This window comes from Rhinopithecus bieti, unplaced genomic scaffold, assembly GCF_001698545.2.
Source record: "Rhinopithecus bieti isolate Rb0 unplaced genomic scaffold, ASM169854v2 scaffold_28846, whole genome shotgun sequence".
In the NCBI taxonomy this organism is placed as follows: domain Eukaryota; kingdom Metazoa; phylum Chordata; class Mammalia; order Primates; family Cercopithecidae; genus Rhinopithecus; species Rhinopithecus bieti.
In genome coordinates, this window is record NW_016813231.1 from 684,992 (window position 1) to 710,909 (window position 25,918).

General features: G+C 39.4%; 1 protein-coding gene across 3 annotated transcripts in view; it reads left to right on the forward strand.

Moving 5' to 3' along the window:
* Window positions 1-1,672: 1,672 nt before the first annotated feature.
* The window catches only part of LOC108512574 (complex III assembly factor LYRM7-like), a 30,476-nt gene continuing 6,230 nt past the window's right edge, over window positions 1,673-25,918 (forward strand). Inside the window, exons 1-5 of one of the 3 annotated variants that reach the window (XM_017847853.1) lie at window positions 1,673-1,935; window positions 11,385-11,457; window positions 13,358-13,428; window positions 13,592-13,714; window positions 17,249-17,330. In XM_017847853.1, coding sequence (XP_017703342.1) covers window positions 1,918-1,935; window positions 11,385-11,457; window positions 13,358-13,428; window positions 13,592-13,714; window positions 17,249-17,330 — 367 coding nt within the window. In that variant the 5' untranslated portion in view covers window positions 1,673-1,917. Of the gene's footprint in view, window positions 1,936-10,993; window positions 11,030-11,384; window positions 11,458-13,357; window positions 13,429-13,591; window positions 13,715-17,248; window positions 17,331-25,918 lie in introns of those variants that run through there. The other 2 variants (XM_017847854.1, XM_017847855.1) reach the window with 2 other exon arrangements.

A 25,918-nucleotide genomic window follows, 5' to 3' on the forward strand; every position in this document is an offset into this window, starting at 1 on the left:
TGAAGCCCTGAAAGCTCAGTCATGTAATACGGCTGTTTTTCTTCTCTGGTGCATGACTATTGTTGCTTCCCAACCTTTGTGTTGAGATATTATACATTAATCAGACTCCCTATTCTTCATTTCAAACCTAGACTACATAATATTGGAGCTGTAGACCCTTGTGATTGTTGCTTTTTTTACCATAGAATATTAAGCAACCACCTTAGAGTGTAATCAATAGTAGCCAATCAGATCTTAAATCTAGATGTTATCCATTGTTTGAAATGTTGTTAATTCTGTTCGGCATCTCCATTTTGTCTTATATAAATGATCTTCACTTTTCTTTACACTGAAAGCACTCATCACCATTCTTTGGTGTCTACATATTCCCATATGACTGCCCTCACACTTTACAGCTGAATAAACCCTTTTAACTGGATCCTTAGCCTTTTGATTATTTTAGGGCGACAAGACAAACCAGGCCATGTTCCCAGAACAACTAGAATAGTGAAGAGCCCACCTCATATGTGGAACAGTTAAAGGAGTCATGCAGATTGATTTAAGAAAAGAGGAGCCACAGAACTGAACTGATTCTGTCATTATAGAACTGTTTTAAAATATCAGCAGATGAGGGACTTTGGTTAACTGAATGCAGGACACTAGCTAGCAAGAAATCATCACAATACGTTATGAATTTTCAGGAAGCTGCACTATGAGTCTACACTGAAAATGGGGGAAGAGGGGATGGGGCATCTTTTAAATCACTGTCAGCATTCAGAAAGCACAATGCAAGGTACAAGATCATCTAGTTTATTGTTTCCTAGATAAAAGACAATATCCAGTATACTTGGTTTAATTGCTTCATTACGTTAAATGTTCTGCAAATCGAATGCACCTTAATTTAAAAAAATCGATTATCTTGTTATTCTCAGAATGACTTGCAATAATTCCTTAAAATAACATAGATCACAGAGAAGGAAAAGGGCTTTGGAAATCCATTGGTCCAGATCTTTCCTTTTTAATAAGATCTTTCATTTTTAATAAGAAGTCAATTTTACCTAAAAGTTAACCTGAAAGGCTATAGGAGTAGGGAAGGAGAACAATTATGCAAGAGGAACAATAGAAAAAGGTTGTGGCGCGTTAGTAATGTGACTATATATAGAGTTTTTTTCTTGATGCTTGCAAGGTCATAGGTTAAAACGCACTTAAATAAATACCTTATGATTGTTTCTGATTACGATGCTGCTGATTACCCATTTCTGACCTCTTTATCAGCAAAACCAAGGAATAAAGAGAGTTGAATAGGCAAAATATAAAGGGTAAGACTAGGCTTTACGGTCAGGTATAGCGGATTTGCATCCCAGATCTCCATTTACTACCTGTGCGAACTTCAGCAAGTACTTTAACCTAAACTTCTGAGGAAATAAATGAGAGAATATAGGTATAAAATTTTTAGGAGTCAGTTGTTAGGACTTGGCTTTTATTTCTGCACATTTCCAAAGACATAGTCGCAACTGGGAAACGTTAAAATAAAGGTTATTTTACAGACGATCCTATACCGTAGGCCGATGCCATCCACTAAATACAAACCCAGTCAGCCTAGCAGAGGATCCCTGCGCCGGAAGTAACTGTGCCCCTAACTAAAATGGCGTCCAGGTGATTTCCGTTCTCTTGTGGCCAGTAATTGGGCTCTGGGACTCCTCGCGATTTTACCAGTTCCCATCCGTTTAGCAAACGGCTTTGGGAAACGCCCGTTTAGCAAACTCCTTCTCTGGCCTTTGTAGGAGGGCGGGGCTAAAAGGGAGATGCTGTCTGGTGATTGGTTGTGGCGCGTTAGTAACGCGGCTACAGGGAGTTGGACAGTTCAGTCTTTGATTGGTTGCTGAGAGGCGGGGCTAGTCGACTGCTCCGGAGGTAGCGGCCGCGGTGAGGAGAGCCATGGCACAGGCAGCCAAGGTGACAGGGCCCGGGAAGGGGTGGGTACGGTGCAGTGGGGGAGGGTGTGTTCGCGGCCTTGAGAAAACTCTCTGGAGTCTCTGGAGGCTGGGGCTCCGGACCCTTTTCGGAGGATGTGGCTGTTACCCCAGAGAAGCCAGATGACCAACTCCGAGGGTTTGTGCAGGTGCGGAGGAGAGCGGGAGGCACCAGTGTGGTTCCTATTCTTGGTACTAACTTGGTACGCAGTGTTTATCCATGATACAAATTCGCGACTTGAGTTCTGCCCTCTTTTCATCTTCAGACCGAGTATTTGTCTGAGGGACCCATTTCACATCCTTGGGAAGTATAGGAGACGCCAGAGGCTGACCTGAGCAACAGCAGTTCAATGAGGTGAAAAGTTTATTCGGATAAACAGAAGGTGCACAGAAGTCTAGCAGCCAAGGAAACCGAACCCCAACAAAATTACTTGTCAAAAGTAACATAGCAAGACAGAGCAGGGCCTGGTGAGACCTGAGCTCACTGAATGAGCTTGGGATGTGATTACTGTGCTCCGATCATCTCTCTGAGTACCTACCTGGTCTCAGATTCATTTCTCACACCCAAGCATGATGCACGTTCCTACCCAGCGCACAATTCTCATTGGCAGCCATCCTTTAACGTTTAACATCAGCATGGCCAATTGGGATCTGTAGTTGTCACTACCTGAAACATAAACATGGGGAAATGGCCTGTTATAATATGGTGAAGTTAAGCAGTTTAGGGAACCACCAAGCAGCCATCGTGTACTTTTGTACATAATGTCACGGCACCAATAGAAACAATTGCTCAGGGTTATTCATTCAAAAATTTCTTTGAATATCCATAACAGCTATTATTATAGCCAACAACCAGCAGGCTATATTATCTAAGCATAGTGGATGCAGCAATAAGCTGAACATCCTTGCCTTCATAAAGAAATCTAGCAGGTGGGGAGACCTTAAACAGTTATTTAATTACAGTTGTAATAAATGCTGTGATTTGAAACTACAGTGTTTTGTGAGCATATAACTAGGATTTCACGTAAGATCTCTCAAGGGGCTGGGTGCAGTGGCTCACATCTGTAATCCCAGTATTTTGGAAGGCCAAGGCGGGAGGATCACATGAGGTCAAGAGTTTGAGACCAGCCTGGACAACATGGTGAAACTGCATCTCTACCAAAGATACAAAAATTAGCTGGGCATAGTGGCGGGTGCCTGTAATCCCGCTACTCAGGAGGCTGAGGCACAAGAATTTCTTGAACCTGGGAGGTGGAGGTTGCAGTAAGCCGAGACTGCGCCACTACACTCTAGCCTGGGTGACAGAGCAAGACTTCACCTCAAAAAATAAGTAAATAATCTCTTAAGGAAGTTCAGACCTGACGTTTGATTAGAAATTAGCTAGAGTAGAGAAAAAAGCATTCCAGAAAGGGCAACTAGCACATGAAAAGTCCTTGAAGTGGGGATTTGGTTGGAAAACTTGGATACAAATGAAATTAAGTAGGATTCATTCCAAAAACACTTTTGGTAGAGCCTACAATGTATAGAAGGCACTTATGCTTCATGTGGGAAGATTCAAAGGTGACCAATCCAACAAGGGTGACAACAAGACCCTATGTCCAAAAAAAAGAGGAAAGTGAAACCTAGCACAGAAATTATAACCCTTAAAATTAATCCATTATTCAAGAAAATTGAGACAAAAAGGCTGTTACTTGTCCAAGCTTACATTAAGTGACAATCTCAGATTCAAACTGATCTGACTATAAAGAATCCACTTTTCATCTACACTGCCTAAATCTGTCCAATCAGTATAGGTAAATAAGGAAGACAGTACAGTCTGTGACCTGGCTTTCTGCATTTTAATTAGAAGTTTATCTGCTCCAAGGTAATGTTAACTCCAATAGTGCTATGGCAATAATGATAACATTTTCTTACACTAGTCCTCTTAAATTAGGGATGCTAATTTGTTGTACTAATGGTGTACTTTAAATAGCATGTAAAAACATTAGGTTTACTTACTTCTCATTTTTTAAATCCTATGCAACATATCTTCTCTGCTCTTGCAATATTACAGTCCCTGGGATTCTATGATGCTTGCAAAGTCCATATTTTTACCAACAATCTCTTCAAGGCAATCCAGGCTTTTACTATCAAGCACTCAGAATTATTCCAGCCTCTACACATTACTCAATTCCAAAGCCACTTCCACATTTTTAGATACAGGCATACCCAGGTGATACTGCGGATTTGGTTCAAGGCCACAGCAACAAAGTGTATAGTGAAGTAAAGCGAATAACCCATGTTTTTTGGTCCCAGTGCATATAAAATTATGTTTATACTATAATGTAGTCTATTAAGTGTACAGTAGCATTATGTCTTTAGAAAGTACATATGTTGGCTGGGGAAGGTGGCTCATGCCTGTATCCCAGCACTTTGGGAGGCCCAGGTGGGTGGATCACGAGGTCAGGAGTTTGAGACCAATCCGGCCAACACAGTGAAACCCCGTCTCTACTAAAAATACAAAAATTAGCTAGGCGTGGTGGTGCGCATCTGTAATCCCAGCTACTTGGGAGGCTGAGGCAGGAGAATCCCTTGAACCCAGGAGGCAGAGGCTACACTGAGCCGAGATTGCACCATCGCACTCCAGCCTGGGCAACAAGAGTGAAACTCCATCTCAAAAAATAAAATAAAAAATAAGGAAGTACATACCTTAAATAACAAATACTTTTTTTTGCTACAAAATGCTAGCAGTTATTTGAGCTTTCAGAAAGTTGTAATCTTTTTGCTGATGAAAGATCTTGTGTCGATGTTGACTGCTAACTGATCAGATTGTTGGTTGCTGAAAGTTAAGATGACTGTGACAGTTTCTTAAAATAAGACTACAGTAAAAGTGACCACATTGATTGACTCTCTCACACACAAAAGATTTATCTGTAGCATGCAATGCTGTTTGATAGCATTTTACCCACAGTAGGGCGTCTTTCAAAATTGGATTCAATCCTCTCAATCCCGGCCACTACTTTATCAACTGAGTTTATATAATATTCTAAATCCTTTGTTGTTATTTCAACAATGTTTACAGCATCTTCACCAGGAGTGAAGTGATGTGAGTGATGATCTTCATAAACTCAAGAATCCACTTTCTTTGCTCATTCATAAGAAGCAGCTCCTCATGCATTTAAGTTTTATTGAGATTGCAGCAATTCAGTCACATCTTAAGGCTCCACTCCTTATCCTAGTTTCACTTGCACTTTCCACATATCTGCAGTTAATTCCTCCACTGAAGTCTTGAACCCCTCAAAGTCATCCATGAGTGTTCAGATGAGTTTCTTCCAAATGCCTGTTATTGCTGTTTTGACCTCCTCTCTTGAATTCTCTGAATGGCATCTAGAATGGTGAATCCTTCCCAGGAGGCTTTCAATTTACTTTGCCTAAATTCATCAGAGGAATCACTATCTATGGCAGCTATAGCCTTATGAGTCTTTTAAATAAGACTTAGAAGTCTGGCTCACGCCTCTAATCCCAGCACTATCGGAGGCTGAGGTGGGCAGATTGCTTGAGTTCTGGAGTTCAAGACAAGCGTGGGGAACATGGCAAACCCATCTCTACAAAAAGTAAAAAAATTAGTTCAACGTGGTGGCATGCACCTGTGTGCCCAGCAACTTTGGAGGCTGAGGTGGGAGGATCGCTTGAGCCCAGGAGATCGAGGCTTCAATGAGCCATGATCATACCACTGCACTCCAGCCTGGGTGACAGAACAAGGCCCTGTCTAAAAAAAAAGGACTTGAAAGCCAAAATTACTACTTGACCTTGACCTGTGGGGCTGCAAAATGGATGTTGTATTGGGAGTCATGAAAACAATATTAATTTCCTTTTACATCTCCATCAGAGCTCTTGGGTGATGACATGTGTTGTCAGTGAGCAGTAATATTTTGAAAGGAATCTCTTTTTTTTTTTTTTTTTCTGAGCAGATCTCAACAGTGGGCTTAAAATATCCGTGAACCATGCTTTAAACAGATATGTTTTGTTGATTTGTAGAGCACAGGTAGAGTACATTTAGCATAATTCTTAAGGGTCCTAGGAATTTTGGAATGACAAATTATCATTGACTTCAACTCAAAGTCACCAGCTGCATTAACTCTTTTTTTTTTTTTTTTTTTTTTTGGTGACAGAGTTTTGCTATTGTTGCCCAGGCTGGAGTGCAATAGCGCAATCTCGGCTCACCGCAACCTCCGCCTACTGGGTTCAAGCGATTCTCCTGCCTCAGCCTCCCGAGTAGCTGGGATTACAGGCATGCGCCACCATGCCCGGCTAATTTTGTATTTTAGAAGAGATGGGGTTTCTCCATGTTGGTCAGGCTGGTCTCAAACTCCCGACCTCAGGTGATCTGCCTGCCTCGACCTCCCAAAGTGCTGGGATTATAGGCATGAGCAACATGAGCAACTGCGCCCAGCCTTTTTTGGGTGTGTTTCTCTGTTTGTTTTGTTTTGGTTTGGTTTGATTTGGTTTGGTTTGGTTTGAGACAGGGTCTCACTCTGTCACCCAGCCTGGAGTGCAGTGGTGTCATCTTGGCTCGCCACAACCTCTGCCTCCCAAGCTCAAGAGATCCTCCCACCTCAGCCTCCCAAGTAGCTGGGACTACAAGCACCCTCCACAACACCTGGCTAATTTTTTTATGTTTTGTAGAGACAGGGTTTGGCCATGTTGCCCAGGCTGTTTTTTGTTTTTTGTTTTTTGTTTTTTTTGAGACAGAATCTCACTCTGTCACCCAGACTGGAGTGCAGTGGCATGATCTCGGCTCACTGCAACCTCCACCTCCCAGGTTCAAGCAATTCTCCTGCCTCAACCTCCCGAGTAGCTGGGATTACAGGTACCCACCACCACGCCCAGCTAATTTTTTGTATTTTTTAGTAGAGACAGGGTTTCACCATGTTGGCCAGGCTGGTCTTGAACTCCTGGGCTCAAGCGATCCACTCCCATCAACTTCCCAAAGGGCTGAGATTACAGGGGGGAGCCACTGCATCCAGCCTGCATTAGCTTATTAAGAGCTAATTAAGTTCTTATTAATAAGGATATTTCACATTTTACTTCCCCGTTCATGAGTTAATAGACATTTAGCTTATTTCTGTTTTTTCACTATTATGAATAATACTACCAAGAACATTTGCATACATGTTTTTGTGTGAACATATGTTTTCATTTGTCTTGAGTATATACCTAGTAGTAGAATTTCTGAGTCATAACTGTAGGTTTAACTTTTTTTAGCATCTGCCAAGCTGTTTCCCAAAGCAGCTGTACCATTTTAAATGCCAAACAGCAATGTATAAGAGTTTCTATTTTTCCATGTCCTTGTCAACTCTTTTTATTGACTGGCTTTTTTACGGTAGCCATTCTACTGGGATGAAATGGTATCTCATTGAGGTTTAGATTTTTAGTTCCGGATGGCACATGACATTGAACATTTTTCCATGGCTTATTGGCCATTTATGTTTTTTTTGGGGGGGGAGGAAATATCTATTCAAATCCTTTGACTGTTTTTATTTTTCTTAATTTTATTTTAGATTCAGAGAGTACATATGCAGGTTTATTACGTGGGTAAATTACATAATGGTGAGGTTTGGGCTTCTAGTGAACCCATCACCCAAATAATGAATATTGTACCCAGTAGGTAATTTTTCCACCCTCAACCCCTTCCTATCCTCCTCCCTTTTGGAGTCTCCACTGTCTATTACTTCCATCGTTCTATCCATGTGTACCCATTGTTTAGCACCTACTTATAAGTGAGAATATGCAGTATTTGATTTTCTGTTTTTGAGTTATTTCATTTAGGATAATGGTCTCCAGCAGCTGCTGCAAAGAATATGATTTATTTCTTTTTTAGTATTCCATGATGTATATATACCACATTTTCTCATTTGTGTCCTATAAAGCAAACAGCTGCCCTCAAAGTTCTACTAGCACCTAGTACTTTAACATCGTTGATGTTATTATTACTATAAAAATTACCCACAGCTGAGCCCTTTCAGTACATTATATGATTACATTTTTTCCCAATTCTTCATCTTTAAATTAATAACTGCCTTTTTAAAATTATTACTTTAAAAAAATCCTTTAATAGATATCCTAGATATCTATTTCCAAATTCTAGGCAAAACCAGTCTACCAGTTTCATTTTTCCTAGCAATACCTTTTCTGGAGCAATTCAGTCTTTTGCTATAGTCCTGCCTAGTTGCTTTCTAGTCTGGCTGCACAAATGTTGACTAGCATTTGTCCTTCCCCATGGTCTTTTCTTCTCCCATGTTAGACCACCTGTCTCCCGGGTTCCCATGTCTTTTCCTTTTGTGGTTCATTTCCTTATTTTGGTGGAGCATATTCTTCTGTAGCCTTCCAATAAAGTGTGTATGACAATAAGAGACTTTGCATTTCTGAAAATATGTATTTGCCCTTGTCTTTGAGTGATAGTGTGAGTATCTATGGTGTTCTAAAGCAGACATTTTTTCGAAACTTGAATATGTTATTCCATTGTCTTCTTATAGTAGTGCTATTTAGAAATCAGGTACCATTCTGATTTTTTCCATCCTTTACATGTGAACTGTTTATTCTCTGAGATTTTTCTCATCAGCATCACACTGAACTTACATCATGCTGTGCTGTGTTATGAGTTTTATGTTGAGCACTTGGTGGAACCCTTTCTATCTTGTAATTAACATGCCTTACTTGGTGAAATTTTTTTCTTCCCTTTTACCCAAATATTAAGTGAAAATTTTAAAATTTCTTCCCTTGCTTTTCTCTTTTCTCTCTTGTTGGCCCTTCTGCCAATCTAGCTGTTGGGCCTTCTCCCTTAATTTTCTTATCTTCCCTCTCCTCAATTTCTGTTTCTGAACTTTTATTCTACATCTGGGCAGTTTTTTACAACTTAACCCTTACTTTCACCTGTTTGATAGCCAAGAGCTTTTGGGAGTTTTTGGAATGTTCCTTTTTAAAGTTACTATAGCTTTTCATTGATGTTATTCCATCTCTGCAATAACATGTTTCTGAGGAAGTCTTTTATGACTGCTTCGTTTTTGTTTTATTTTTAAGTTTTTTTTGCTCTGTTTCTTATTTCTGTTTTCATGTCTGCCTTTGATGTAATAGGTTTTCTAATATATGTAAAACACTTAAAATAGTGTCTAGCACACAGTATGCTTTAGTAAATGTCAGATATTATTTGTAGAACAGACTGGAGGACAGGAGGGTGTAGTGGCAAAGTGGCAAACCTTTATAAGTAGTCTAAGAGATGGGGAGTGCGTGAACGTAAGTGGTTTTGTTGATAGAGGATATAAGAAAGATTACAGAGACATTCCTAAAGTTTCCACAACAAGAGTAAGGTAGAATAAAAGGATGGCCTACAGATTTCTGGCTTCAGAAACTTGGTGGCCTCCAATAAGTAAAACAGAGAAGAGTAGAGGAAGAGAAATACTGAGAGAACAATATTGAGTACCTTTTTGGACTTGAGAGTGTGAAGTGACCTCAGCCTATCACTAAAGCCTCTTTACAATCTGTCTTTTACCAAAATGCCAGGCTCTTTTCTTTTCTTTTTTTTTTTTTTCAATATAGGCTCAGAATATTCGTAAGTCTCAACATTTCACTTGTCTTTTATATAGCAATTAAATAAACCCTTTTAAATAGCCTTATTTAATCCTTTTAAACCCTTTTAAATAGCAATTAAAAGGGCCAGGCTCAGTGGCTCACGGCTGTAATCCCAGCACTTTGGGAGGCCGAGGTAGGCAGACCACGAGGTCAGGAATTCGAAACCAACCCAGCCAACATGTGAAACCCCGTGTCTACTAAAGATACACAAAATTAGCTTGGCGTGGTGGCACGTGCCTGTAATCTCAGCTACTTGGGAGGCTGAGGCAGGAGAATCACTTGAACCCGGAAGGCAGAGGTTGCAGTGAGCCGAGATCGTGCCATTGCACTCCAGCCGACGTAAAAAGGTGAGACACAATGCCAGAAAAAAAACAAAAAAAAAGAATAGCAATAAAGGCCGGGCAAGATGGCATCAAGCCTGTAATCCCAGCACTTTGGGGAGGCGAGACGGGCGGATCACCGAGGTCAGGAGATCGAGGCCATCCTGGCGAACACGGTGGAAACCCCGTCTCTACTAAAAAAATACAAAAAACTAGCCGGTCGGAGGTGGCGGACGCCTGTAGCCCAGCTACTTTGGGAGCTGAGGCAAGGGAATTGCGTGAACCTGGGGAGGCGGAGCTTGCAGTGGAGCTGAGATCCGGCACTGCACTCCAGCCGCGGCGCGATCAGAGCGAGACTCCGTCTCAAAAAAAAAAAAAAAAAAGAATAGCAATTAATTTGTCTGAATTGTCTAAAACATCATTCCTTCTGTGGCCTCTTTAAGATGCAATAAATTCTTTTGTATATGTATTGTATTATATTAAGAGCAGATTAAAACTCAGTAAGTAAGAAAAATGAGAACAGATACATACCAGCTGGTAAAATTAGCAGACTGCGTTTCAGCATGAGGATTACTAACTTTTTAACCGTCCTATATTGTTTTATTTATTTCAAAGAACTTTGTATAATTTTTGTAAATAAGGCTAAAAACTGTTTTTCTTTTTAATGTAGAGATTATAATAATCAAAGGAAAAGTTATTTTGGCAAGGTTCCTGGTTTTCACCAACTATTTTTTGAAAATTAGTCTTTTGAAACAAACAGAAAAGGAATACTGTTTTAATCCTTGTTAATATAATTTGTGTTAAAATGTAAAGTGTTTTCCTTTTGAGGTCTGAATTTCTTTTGCTTTTCTTTCTTTCTTTTTTTTTTTTTTTTTTTTGAGACAGGGTCTTGCTCTGTCCCCCGGGCTGGAGTGTAGTAGTGCAGTCAGAGCTCATTGTAGCTTCAACTTCCTGCACTCAAGCAATCCTCCCACCTCAGGCGCCCAAGTAACTAGGACCACAGGTGCATGCCACCATGGCCTGACTAATTTTTTAAAAATATTTTGGCCAGGTGCGGTGGCTCACGCCTGTAATCCTAGCACTTTGGAGGCCGAGGCAGGTGGATCACCTGAAGTCAGGAGTTGGAGACCAGCCTGGACAAACAACATGGTGAAACCTTGTCTCTACTAAAAATAGAAAAATTAGCCGGGCTTGGTGGCAGGTGCCTGTAATCCCAGCTACTCGGGAGGCTGAGGCAGGAGAATCGCTTGAAACCGGGAGGCAGTGGTTGCGCTGAACCAAGATCATGCAAGATCATGCCACTGCATTCCAGCCTGGGCGACAGAGTGAGACTCCGTGTCAAAAAAAAAATTTTTTTTTTGTTTGTAGAGATGGGGGTCTCACCATATCACCCAGGGTCTCGAACTTCTGGGCTCAAGCAGTCCTGCTACCTCAACTTCCCAAAGGGCTGGGATTACAGGCGTGAGCCACTGTGCCCAGCCTTGAATTCTGATTTTCTTAACAGGTTTTGCAGCTCTTTAAAACACTGCACAGAACCAGACAACAAGTTTTTAAGAATGATGTCAGAGCATTAGAAGGTAAGTATGTTCTTTACCCTTTTGGAGCCAGTCTACTTTTTAGATGACTACTAATCTACCTGAGAAACCCTGTGTGGTCAAGACCCATCTTAGGGAATGACCTTCACTGCCTCTCCCTAATGTCTTTTTAAAAGATTAGCTTATACTACACTTATTTGAGAAATACCTACTTAAAGAAAAGTTTTTAAAGATCAAGTCTTCATAAAGAGTGGGTCAGAAAAAAAGGCGAGGGACCAGAATTTCAGTGTTTATCATTGCTTGCCTTATATTCACGCCATTGAACTTTTTGTTACGTAATCAAATTTTCACGCTCTCTAGGGCCAGATATTACCATGTTGTTAATGTCTTATGTCAGTCTAAAAGAGCAGCTGTGAAAGAGAATCCATTCCAAATGATTCCAAATTCAGTATCTCCCTGTTTTAAGTAGTGTCTTTCTTATCTGGAAGTCACAGGCTCCAAAATTCAGGTTCTGTGTTATTCATGGTCAGTTCCACTCCTCATGCATTTCTAAACCTCCTTAAGAGTGCACCTAGGTAAAGTGTCCCCACTGTTTCCAGGGATTTAAGTTTTTGTAACTCATCAAAAATAGTTTCTGAATGAATAAGATATATGTATTGTATTATATGTAGTTTACATGAATTCCTGATTTAATTCTTGTAACATTTCTATGAGATAATCGCTACTATAATTCCTATTTTTACAAATGAGAAAATTGACAAAATGTGAAAATATTTGTCCCACATCATACTTCGTAAGAGGTGACCTGGGATTTAGCCTAAGCAATCTGATTCAAAAGTCCAAACTCTAAACCACATTACGTATTGAAATATATGCAACATAGGCAGGCTCAGTGGCTCACACCTGTAATCCCAGCACTTTGGGAGGCCAAGGCAGGCGGATTACTTGAGGATTACTTGAGGTCAGGAGTTAGAGACCAGCATGGCCAACATGGTGAAACCCTGCCTCTACTAAAAATACAAAAATTAGCCAGGCATGGTGGCACACACCTGTAATCCCTTGAGGCAGGAGAATTGCTTGAACCCAGAGGCAGAGGTTGCAGTGAGCCGAGATCACGCCACTGCACTTCAGCCTGGGTGACAAAGCAAGACTCCATCTGGAAAAAATATGTATATATAAAAAATGTGTATATGTATATATACATATGTATATATACACACACACAACATAGAAGGAAGTTTTTATAGTAATTATCAACATGGAATATTTTTGTTGCTTTAAATTTTTTAAGTGGGATAGTTATAAGAACAGCTAACAATTTGTTGCATATTTGCTAGCACTTTGTATGGATTGTTCCATTAAATGCTCACAGCAGCACAATAAGGCCAGTGAGATTCTATCAAAGTATGCTGCTATAATGATATCAAACTCTCAGTGGTATATGTAAGCAAAAGTTTTATTTGTCACTCACTTTATATGTCAGCCAAGACACTTAAAATTTTACATATATGTACATATATATCCTGTTTGCTGCCGATCTTTGTGTACTTGTGTATGTAGTTTAACATACTTGTATATTGAATTTTACCATCTTAAAAAAGCATTTTAATAGAAATCCTTAGATTTATAAAAATAAAACATTGAAGTAGATTTATTATAATTCAGTAGGTGTAGGTATACAAATGAATTTGAGAGTAAAATCAGTGAAAGAAAAAATAGTAGAGTGCCAAAGGTTTATAGTAGGTTTACCTGCAAACTTGTCACCCTGTCAAAAGCTCTCTGAGAGACTTCATTAATAATTTCTTATTCTTATGCTTTGTTTTTCATGAGGGTAATTTCTATACTAGAGAAGTAGCCATTCATAGTGAAGAACATGTAAATTATTGAGATAGGAATTATAGATTACAAAAGCAAGTAACTATATGTATTTTTCTCTTTGTAGCAGCCAGAATAAAGATAAATGAAGAATTCAAAAATAATAAAAGTGAAACTTCTCCTAAGAAAATAGAAGAGGTACAGTAATTTTTTCAATTACAGTAAAACTTATATAATTATCTTGTCAAAGAGGAAATGATGAAGATAGAAGGATTATGTAAAATAAAAACTATTACTTGATAGTTAAGGCCATCACAACTGTAGATAACCTTCACTTACTTGGTATGGCTCACCTCCTCAGGGTCGTCTGCCAACACCAAAATACAGCAAGGTACACCATGAACAGAACGTGGAAATAGCCATGGTCAAAGCCAGAGCAGCTGAACAAACCCAGGAACCTACAGAAATTCTATCTTCACTTAAAGCAAGTGACTGAAACTAAAGAGAATGAGTGTTGTAGTAACTCAACTAGAGATGTAAACTGAGAATTTTTAAATATATATATTGATTAATTCATTTTAAAATAATAATTTCATTAGATGTTAAAAGTAACATGATATTTATGAAAATAACTATTTAAAAAATTTAGTGAGAAGAGTGGTACTGGTTTTTTTGTTTTTGTATTTTTTTTTAAGATGGAGTTTCGCTCTTGTTGCCCAGGCTGGAGTGCAGTGACATGATCCCAGCTCACTGCAACCTCCACCTCCGGGTTCAAGCGATTCTCCTGCCTCAGCCTTCCGAGTAGCTGGGATTACAGGCCCATGCTACCACACCCAGCTAATTTTTGTATTTTTAGTAGAGACGGGTTTCACCATGCTGGCCAGGCTGGTCTTGAACTCCTAACCACAGGTGATCCACCTGCCTCAGCCTCCCCACGTTCTGAGATTACAGGCATGAGCCACTGTGCCCAGCCCCCTGCAATATGTTTTTTAGGTTGAAGTATATGAAGAAAATTCAGCCTCACACAGATTTGTAGTTGGAAAAGAGTAGAACAGCCTTTTAGATCATTGTGATTTTTTTTCTTTTATTTTTTTTGGGTAGAGATGAGGTCTTGCTTTGTTGCGCAGGCTGGTTTCAAACTTCTGACTTAAGCGATCCTCCTGCCGTGGCCTCCCAAAGTTCTGGGATTACAGGCATAAGCCACATAATTGTGAATATTTTTTAATACTACACCTTGACATGTGGTAATTTCTTTTTTTGTTTGTTTGTTTTTTTGAGACGGAGTCTCACTCTGTCACCCAGTTAAAGGTTAGTTCCAATGTGCAACTCTGTTATCTGTCAGACCAATGGAATTTTTTGGAGAGGGGGGTTCCAGGATTCATGCAGACCACCTTCTCATCTCCTCTGGGCCCCCCCAATCCCTTGTTCCTCAACTAGCCTTGTTTCCAGTCTTATATCTAGGACTTGGCTGGGGAGACCCATTATTTTCTCCTTCTCTGCCCTGTTAAGCCCCTTCCCAGGTGTCAGGAGGTGAGGCTTTGCTCTCCCACAGCCCTCTCCATGGCAGTTAATTCCAGCTCCCTCCTTTTGATGCTCAGACCAAAAACCTTGGTGCTTTCTTAACTGCTTTTCTTCTCTCACACTTATATCCAATCTGATAGCAAATCCTTTTGGCTTAAATCTCAAAACATTAATATATACAGAACTCAGCTACTTCTCATCCTTCCTGTCATTATCCCCGAGTCCAAGCCACCATCATCTCTCTTGTTACAACAGCCTCCTAATGGGCCGCCTGCTTTCAGCCTCACTCCCTACAGCCTATTCTCAGTACTTTTAAAGACAGAATAAACCTTAAAAAAAGAAAAAAAAGGCGTATCTCAGCACTCTGCTACTCACAACCCCATGACTCTTCATCTCATTCAAGAAAAATCTAAAGTGCCTAACATGACCTACAAGACTGTCTGTGATCTGACCTTTGTTACCTTGCCACCTCAGCTTGAACCACATCCCCCTCGCTCTTCCGATCTCAGCCCCTTCTTTGAGGGTCCTTGAATTTACCAAAAAGTTTCCTCCCTTAGGGTTTTTATGCTGTTGCCTCTTCTTGGGATTTTCTCTCACATGCCCTCAAAGCTTCATTTAGGTAGACCAATGAACTTTAATTGATATTTCCCTGTCAATGGACTTTTTACCCATGCATGATTTTATAACATCATGCAGTGATGATTTAGAAAATACAGGTTCATTAAATACTACAGATCTTCCAGATGTTTTCATAGTTCATTACATATTTTAAAATTACATCTATCAATACTAATATCCATCTCATCAGAAAAATCTTTAAGGCTGGGCACGGTGGCTCACACCTGTAATCCCAACACTTTTAGAGGCTGAAGTGGGAGGGTTGCTTGAGCCCAGGAGTTCAAGGCTGCAGTGAGTTATGATTACACCACTGCACTCCAGCCTGGGTGACAAAGCAAGACCTTGTCTCAAAAACAAAGCAAGAAAAACATATTGAAGTATTGTAAAGCTGTCAAGCTTACCCTGGCAGATACGAGTTCTCCAGAATTCTGATATTTGCTTGAAAGCGTCAGTTTTGTCATTGTAGCAAATGCTGTCAGTTGTTTTCTTTGAAGTGACACACTGTTCTAAGAAAATGTCTGCCAAATAGCTAAGTCTGAATAATCTTAATTTGTCAGTGGTTCTGTCAAGTAAAAAATGGTATTTTGATGGAGAAAGCTCTACTGCTCACAACTCAAACCATGCAGAAGGCTGTAGTGTTTTGAAAGTAATTTTGACTTCATAGATCCCTGAAAGGGTCTCAGGGTCTCTCAAGTACATTATTATTTGATGAGGTCTGAAACTCAAAGAGGTGATTAACCCAAGGCCATGCACTTAATGATACAGCCAAAGTTGCAGTTCAAGTGTTCTGAACATCTAACTCTATAAAAGAAAGGTTCAACTGCCCTCCCAAAATGTGCATTTTAAACATACTTAAAAATACACATTGTAACAAAAAATACTCTAAAATCTGTTTTGGAAGAAAATATAGAATTGATAGATAAAAGTTAAAAATACATGCATATCTGAGCTTTCTATACTACTAGGAAAGGTTATAAAAAGTTAAAAACAGTACAGTAGCCCCCCTTTATCCTTGGGGGACACATTTTAACATCCTCAGGGGATGCCTCAAATCTCTGATAGTACCAAATCCTATATACTATGTTTTTATTATATATACTTTTCTTTTTTTTTTTTTTTTTTTTTGAGACGGAGTCTCGCTCTGTCACCCAGGCTGGAGTGCAGTGGCCGGATCTCAGCTCACTGCAAGCTCCGCCTCCTGGGTTTACGCCATTCTCCTGCCTCAGCCTCCCAAGTAGCTGGGACTACAGGCGCCCGCCACATCGCCCGGCTAGTTTTTTGTATTTTTTAGTAGAGATGGGGTTTCACCGTGTTAGCCAGGATGGTCTCGATCTCCTGACCTCGGATCCGCCCGTCTCGGCCTCCCAAAGTGCTGGGATTACAGGCTTGAGCCACCGCGCCCGGCCTATATATACTTTTCTATGATAAAGTTTAATTTATAAATTAGACACAGTACTTGTGCTTTGGAGCCATTCTTAAGTAAAATAAGAGTTACTTGAATATAAGCACTGCAGTGTGGCAACAGTCAATCTTGATAACCGAGATGGCTACTAAGTGACCACAGGTGGACAGTGTATACAACATGGATATGCTGGACAAACAAATGATTCACATCCCAGACAGGATGGAGCAGATGGCATGAGATTTCATCATGCTACTCAGAGTGACATGTGATTAAAAACTTATACATTATTTATTTTGGGAATTTTCTATTTAATATTTTCAGACTGCAGTTGACCACGGGTAACTGAAACTGCAGATAAGGAGAAACTACTGTATTACCTGAAAAGAAATTATAGTAAAACTATCATTTTCGAAAACAGTACATTCGTATGAAACACCTAAAGGACTTACTCTGTTTGTTTGGTTTTCTTAACAGCTAATGAAAATAGGTTCTGATGTTGAATTATTACTCAGAACATCTGTTATACAAGGTATTCACACAGACCACAATACACTGAGTAAGTAAAATTAAAGAAAAATGGTTTAACTGTACTGTGTTTTAAAATATTGAATAATTATAGCACATGTAATGCTGAGTGGTAAAACAGCTTGATTTTGCCAGGCAATGTGGTATATAGCATATATATTTTACAAGGTTATAGTCTATAATATTGAATTATGAAACTTTGTTTTACCACATTTGTTTCCTTTTAATTTTTATTTTTTGTTTTATCTTGTTATATTTCAAAACTAATTACAAAGACAGTACAACTATATATTTTTATCGTATTTATTTATAGTTCTTAATTTTTCTGGCATCATTTATCACTTACCTAGACTATTCCTTTACCTTTTATTCTATAATGACTTTTGCTTTTCATTTTTTGGTTTTTTTGAGATGGAGTCTCACTCTGTCGCCCAGGCTGGAGTGCAGTGGTGCGATCTTGGCTCACTGCAACCTCCACCTCCTGGGTTAAAGCGTTTCTCATGCCTCAGCCTCCCAACTAGCTAGGACTACACCACCATGCCCAGCTAATTTTTCTATTTTTAGTAGAAACAGGGTTTTACTATGTTGGCCAGGCTGGTCTCAAACTCCTAACTTTAGGTGATCCACCTGCCTCGGCCTCCCAAAGCACTGGGATTACATGCATGAGCCATCGCACCTGGCCTATAATTAGTTATTTTAATTCAGAAGATTTAGGATTATAGGAAATGGAAATATAGTTGAGGATCCTTCATTGTACCTCAAGACTCCAGATGCTGCTTCAGCAAAATCTCATTTCACATAACATTTTGTTTTTATTCTCTAAAGTATCTTTGGGGACAGTAACAACAAAAAGATGACATTCAAAATTGTTGGCCAGGTGCAGTGGCTCATTCCTGTAATCCCAGCACTTTGGGAGGCCAAGGCAGGAGTCTCAGTTGAGCCCAGGAGTTCAAGACCAGCCTGGGCAACGACAAAACCTCGCCTCTACAAAAAATACGAAAGTTATCAGGATGCGGTGGTGCACACCTGTAGTTCCAGCTAGTAGGGAGGCTGTGGTGGGAGCGTCACTTGAGCCCAGGAGGTTGAGGCTTTAGTGAGCCGTGAGTATGCCACTGTAATCCAGCCTGGGTGAAAGAGTAAGACCCTGCCTCAAAAAATATATATATTGAAAGACTTTGTTTTTTAAGCAGACTATGGAAGTATAACACACAAACAAAAAAGTACTCAATTTTTAATTGTATAGCTCAGTGAATTTTCATAAAATGAAATACCCATGTAACTAACATGCACAACAAGCCACGTGTAAAAAAAAATTGGCCTTTCTGCTGGATATGTGGTAATAACACATTGTGATTTTAAATTTATATTTCTCTGGTAACTAATGAACTACAAGGACCTCTTCAGTTTTTTAGTGGACATTTGGATATTCCTTTTTATGAAGTGCCTGTTCGAGTCTTTTGTCCATTTTTCTAAGGGGTTGTCTGCCTTTTTATTGTTGATTTAAAGGATTTCTTTATATGTTCTGAATATAGAAATTTGGTGGGTATATGTATTACAAGAATCTTTGACTTTGTGGCTTTCCTTTTCACTTTGGTAATGTTATCTTTCTATGAAAAGTTCTTAATGTAGTCATATTTATGAATTTTTTAATAATTAGTGCTTTTTAATTCTATTAAAGAAATCTTTGCCTAGCTCAAGCAAGATCGTGAAGAGATTCCCCTATGCTTTCTTCCAAAAGCTTTACTGTAGGCTGGGCACAGTGGCTCACACTTGCAATCCCTGCACTTTGGGAGGCCGAGGCAGGTAGATCACTTGAAGTCAGGAGTTCAGGACGAGCCTGGGCAACATGGTGAAACCCCATTTTCACTAAAAATACAAAAATTAGCCAGGCATGGTGGCGCATGCCTGTAATTCCAGCTACTCGGGAAGCTGAGGGAGGAGAATCACTTGAATGCGGGAGGCAGAGGCTGCAGTGAGTCAAGATGATACACTGTACAGCCTGGGCAACAGAGTGAGACTCCATCTCAAAAAAAAAAAAAAAAAGATCAGGCGTGGTGGCTCACGCCTGTAATCCCAGCACTTTGGGAGGCCAAGGCAGGCGGATCACTAGGTCAGGAGATCGAGACCATCCTAGCTAACACGGTGAAACCGTCTCTGCTAAAAATACAAAAAATTAGCCAGGCATGTTGGCGGGCGCCTGTAGTCCCAACTACTCAGGAGGCTGAGGCAGGAGAATGGCATGAACCTGGGAGGCAGAGCTTGCAGTGAGCCGAGATGGCACCATTGCACTCCAGCCTGGGTGACAGAGTAAGACTGCGTCTCAACAAAGAAAAAAAAGCTGTATTGTTTGATCTTTTCCATTTGATTGTTTATATCAACTAGAGTTGGTTTGTATATGGTATGAGATGGGGAGTCAAGATTTATTTTTTCACGTGTGACTATCCAGTTGATCCAGCAACACTTATTGAAAAAACCACTCTTCCCCCTACTACTCTACAGGATCACCTTTGTCATAAAATCAAAGAACTATATATGTGTGCATCTGTTTCTGGACTTTATAATCTCTTCAATCTGATTTTCTCCCCTGCATCATATACTATAATGTCTTGATTATTATAGCCTTATAATAGATCTTCCTACCTGGTAGTATAAGTCCAAAGGGCTTTTAAAGTTACTTTTATTTAATGGGGACTTATCAGAAATTATTAGATCTTGGGCTGAGCACTGTGGTTCACCCCTATAATCACAGCACTTTGGGAGGCTGAGGTGGGCAAATCACTTGAACTCAGGAGTTTGAGACTAGCCAGGGCAACATAGTGAAACCCTGTCTCTACCAGAAATACAAAAAATTCACCAGGCATGGTGATGTGCACCCATGGCCCTAGCTACTCGGGAGGCTGAGGTGGGAGGATCACTTGAGCCTGGGAGAGGATGTTGCAATAAGCCGAGATCGCACCACTGCACTCCAGCCTGGGTGACAGAGCCAGACCCTCTCTCACAAAAAAAAAAAAAAAGAAAAGAAAAGAAATTATTAGATCTGAGTTATTGTTTTTGTCTTTTGTCTTGTTTTGTTTCGATTGAGTCTTGCTCTGTCTCTTAGGCTGGAGTGCAGTGGTGTGATCTCGGCTCACTGCAACCTCTGCCTCCCAGGTTCAAGCAATTCTCCTGCCTCAGCCTCCTGAGTAGCTGGGATTACAGGCGTGTACCACCACACCTGGCTAATTTTTGTATTTTTAGTAGAGACAGGGTTTTACCATGTTAGTCAGTCTGTTTTCAAACTCCTGACCTCATGATCCACCTGCCTTGGCCTCCCAAAGAGCTGGGATTACAGGCGTGAGCCACTACACCCGGGCTTTTTTTGAAACGAAGTTTCGCTCTTATCACCCAGGCTGGAGTGCAGTGGCATGATTTCAGCTCACTGCAACCTCCACCTACCAGGTTCAAGTGATTCTCCTGCCTTAGCCCGCCAAGTAGCTGGGATTACAGGAGCTTGCCACGACGCCCAGCTAATTTTTGTATTTTTAGTAGAGACAAGGTTTCACCATGTTAGCCAGGCTGGTCTGGAACTCCTGACCTCAAGTGATCCACTTGCTTCGGCCTCCCAAAGTGTTGGGTTTACAGGTGTGAGCCACTGCACCTGGCTGATCCGAGTTATGTTTATAAGGGCAGAAAACATAGTTAATCCTAAATTTAAGACGTGTAGTCATCAGCTTTTATCTTAATAATGATCTTTAGAGTTTCTGTGTAGTATAGCCAACATTTTATACAGGTAATCACAGATATATATTATTTTTATCACATGAATAAAGTTTTAGGTTATTTTAAATAACTAAATTTAGTATCTATATTTCAAATGCCTTGTTTTAGATATAACAGTATTGAATATTGTTTAGATTTCTTTTTATCCTTTGGTTTTATGTATATTTTAATTTACCCACAGAATTAAATATTTTGACTCCTTTATGAGTATTAATACATATTGCCTTAATAATAGCCTCATTATTTCTGTGTGTGTTTTTATATTTATACATATGTATACACACACACATATATACACACATACATATATATACATATATATGTATAGCTCCAAAATGTAAGAAATTTGATTCCTTAATCTGTCTTTCTAAAAGTTACTTTAAGCAAAATTCCTCCAAATATTTTAGCAGTGTCTACACTGTCACATAGAAATGACCAGAATTAAAATTCTGCTTCTTGTTTAGAAAATGGAGAGTTGTGATTATGTGTTTCTAAAAAATATGTGATGTCTCAAAATGAAAAATAATAGAAATCAAAAGTAATAAAATGAAACTTCATTTGGAAGAGTAATCACCTTGTATGCGTGAATTCTAAATCCATCTCTCTTTTTCTTCCATTCAAATAGTATCTACAGTGAAAATTAAACATTGAATCCCAGCAGGAACTCCTTATCTTAAATAATTTCTCATTTTTTATTTTTTTAAAAAATCACTTCCAGACATCTCTCAAAAGGAGACATACAAATGACCAACAAGTATATGAAAAAATACTCAACATCACTAATCACGGAAATGAAAATTAAAACCACAATTAAATATCATCTCACCCCAGATAGAATGACTGTTGTCAAAAGGACAAAACATAACAAATTCTGACAAGGATGTGAAGAAAGGAGAACTCTTATACACTATTGGTGGGAATGTAAATTAGGATAGCCATTATAGAAAACAGTATAGAGGGTCCTCAAAAACTAAAAATAGAACTATTGCATGATCTAGTAATTCCTCTACTGGATATGTATCCAAAGGAAAGGAAATCACTGTGTGCAGGAAATAGCTGCATTCTCATGTTTATTGTGGGCACTATTCACAATAGCCAAGATATGGAATCAACGTAAGAATCCATCGACCGATGGATAAAGAAAATGTATATATACATATGTATATACCTATACACACACACACACATACACACACAATGGAATATTATTCAGCCATAAAAAGAAGGAAATCTTGTCATTTGTGACAACATACATGAACCTGGAAGACATTATGTTAAGTGAAATAAGCCAGGCACAGAAAGACAAATATTGCATGTTCTCACTCATGTGGAACCCGAAAAAGTTCAAATTAGAGCAACAGAGAGCAGATAGTGGTTACTAGAGGCCAGGAAGGGTCAGAGGGAGATAGCTAGAGGTTGGTTAATGGGTCCAAAATTACAATTAGCTAGGAGGAATAAGTTCTAGTGTTCTATAGCACTGTAGGGTAACTATAATTAACAATTTATTGTATATTTTCAAATAGCTAGAAGAGCAAATTTTGAATATTCCTAACACAAAGAAATGATCAATAAGGTCATAAATATACTAATTACCTTGATTTGATCATCACACATATACATGCATTGAGCTATCACTGTACCCCTTAAATATGCATATTTAGTATGTATCAATTAAAAATAATAAAAGGAAAACATTTACTTCCTTTATCCTTGCAGGTGAATTCAAGGTTCTTTATTACAAGCATAATTTCATCATTTGAAATAATTCCTTATTTTTAAAATCTTTAAAAAATATTTTGGAAACTGTTTTTCTTTCCAAATATTTTCTACTCTTTCTTTTTTTTGTATTACCTCACGTGCATGAGTTTGTATAAATCATAATATTTTATTCATATCATTCATCACTGGTCTAGCATAGCCTTTATGACTTAGAAAAACACTTAGGTTATTCATTATTCTATACTTGCTTTCTGTTTGATTATTGAAATTTGTCAAAACCCTCTTTCTAATGTGGATATTAGTCACCTGGTTACAATGTTGGCCTTTGACAAACATATATATTTTCTTTTCTTTTTTTTTTTTTTTGAGGCGGAGTCTCGCTCTGTCGCCCAAGCTGGAGTGCAGTGACGCAATCTCGGCTCACTGCAAGCTCCGCCTCCCGGGTTCACGCCATTGCCATTCTCCTGCCTCAGCCTCTTGAGTAGCTGGGACTACAAGCGCCCACCGCCGCGCCTGGCTAATTTTTTGTGTTTTTAATAGAGACGGGGTTTCACCGTGGTCTCGATCTCCTGACCTTGTGATTCGCCCGCCTCGGCCTCCCAAAGTGCTGGGATTACAGGCGTGAGCCACCGCGCCTGGCCAGACAAACATATATATTTTCATTCATACAAATTTTAAAGATTGCCCCAAGGAAACCCAGGACTTCAGGTCATTATTTTTTATGGTACTTAGTTTTTTAATAGGATCCATATTTTTTAACTTCCTCTCTGGCATATATGTAAGAAAAAATAGGGATGTACTTCTAAACGAATGATACAGTTAAAAAAACAAAAGCTCCAAAAGCTGTTCTTCAGATGTATTTTAAACTTCTGCCTTTTGGTTTATTTAGATCTGTCATTGTCTAAAACTATCTTATGGTTTGTGTTCTAAGACATGTTAATGTGATTCAACAAACATTGAATCGCTGTTATGCTAGAGTCAGGGATAGAACAGTGGGCAAGACAGATATGGTTCCTATCCAGTGGAACTTAGAGTGCTGTGTAAAAGACAGACAATTAAATATACAGCTACAGTTCTTGCAATGCCATGATAGGAGGCAGAGATTGTTGAGGCACATAGGCAGAGCTACAGATCCAAACTTGATGAGCTAGGGACAGGTTCTTAGAAGAAAATACTTTTGTGTTACAGTTTCCCTAATTTGAAGTCATCATTTATATAATATACATAATGTGCTTGAAATATTTAGAAGTGTTTCTAGAACTTCAGTGTGAAATATTTTAATGTCCTTTAAATTATTTGGATTCAAAATATCTCTATGATTATCACACTATTATAAACTATGCTATCCATAATAATTTATTTTAAATTTTTTACCTAAATTTGTATTTTGGTCCAAAATTGAGATAAAGACTTTATTTCAAGGAATTGCTTTTTGGCCGGGTACAGTGGCTCACACCTGTAATCCCAGCACTTTGGGAGGCCAAGGCAGGTGAATCAACCGAGGTCAGAAGTTTGAGACCAGCCTGATCAGCATGGAGAAAGCTCATCTCTACTAAAAATACAAAATTAGCTGGGCGTGGTGGCACATACCTATAATCCCAGCTACTCGGGAGGCTGAGGCAGGAGAATCGCTTGAACCCAGGAGGCGGAGGTTGCAGTGAGCCGAGATTGCACCATTGCACTCCAGCCCAGGCAACAAGAGCAAAACTCCATCTCAAAAAAAAAAAAAAGAAAGAGAGAGAGAGAGAAAGAGAGAGAGAGAGAGAGAGAGAGAGAGAGAGAGAGAAAGAAAGAAAGAAAGAAAGAAAGAAAGAAAGAAAGAAAGAAAGAAATTGCTTTTTATTGATATATTTAATATGACCAGAGTAGATAAGGTGTTTCAGGGGCCTAACGTACAGGAAATAAACCATGATCTCCATGCAGTTCGTTTTTAAAGGACTGGCAACATCAACAAACTAAGGCTGTTACAGTACTCAGTATCTAATGTGGAAAGCAAAGTCAGGGATTTTATAATCAATAAGACAAAATTATAATGAAAACAGTATACAGCATGTAAATATACTTGGGGTACATTTGACCTAATTAAAGTGTTAACAGTTAATGAATACAGAAGAATTCAGTTGTAGAACATCTTTTGATGCCAAAGATTATCCAATAAGGTGAATTGGGTAAAGAAATAGAATAGTGGATATTTGACAGGTTTTCCAGTGATTTACTACTCTTTGAATAACCCTGCTTTGTTTCAAGAATTTCCATCTGCCTGAATTCTAAATCCCTAAGACAGAACCTAGGAAGTTTAAGTTCCTCAGTTTCCTTTGTAGCTCAGGCACAGGTGTTTGATTAGGTGACGCACACTCACTTCTTTTCAGCACAGAATCAGTTTTGCTGGCAGGAGTAGCATCAGTGGTTTCAGGATCAAGTTCCTCATGGAGAAGAGAAGTAGCACTGGTATGGTGGCAAGAGCAGACATAGTAAAGTTGAGTTTCTGGCAACATCCGAAGTATAGCATCTTGTATTCCATGAGGGTAAAAATGGCAGCATTTTCTTCTGGCATCCCATGAGAGAGCGGCAGTTTTTATCATTAGCCTATTTCTGTGGTATGGCTTTGGTTATTGCTCCTGGAAGCTTAGTCTCAAGCCTGCCTGGTTCTTGACAATTTGAAACAACCTGTTTATGCCTTTTCAGCTTCTAAGCAGCCAGAGGCTGCTTCTGGGACTAGTAACCAAGGCCAAAAGTTAAAGCTTTTATAGTCCACTTCCTGGTGATATGAGTTAGGCAAAATAAAATTGGCTGGGTACGGTGGCTCATGCCTGTTATCCCAGCACTTTGGGAGGCTGAGGTGGGCAGATCACTGAGGTCAGGAGTTCAAGACCAGCCCCCTGGCCAACATGGTGAAACCCCGTCTCTACTGAAAAATACGAAAATTAGCCGGGTATGGTGGTGGACACCTGTAATCTCAGCTACTCGGGAGGATGAGGCAGGAGAATCGCTTGAACCTGGAAGGCGGAAGTTGCAGTGAGCCGAGATCACAGCTACTGCACTCCAGCCTGGGCGACAGACAGAGTGAGGTTCCATCTCAAAATAAATAATAATAATAATAATAATAATAACAATAATAATAATAATAGTAGTAATAATAAA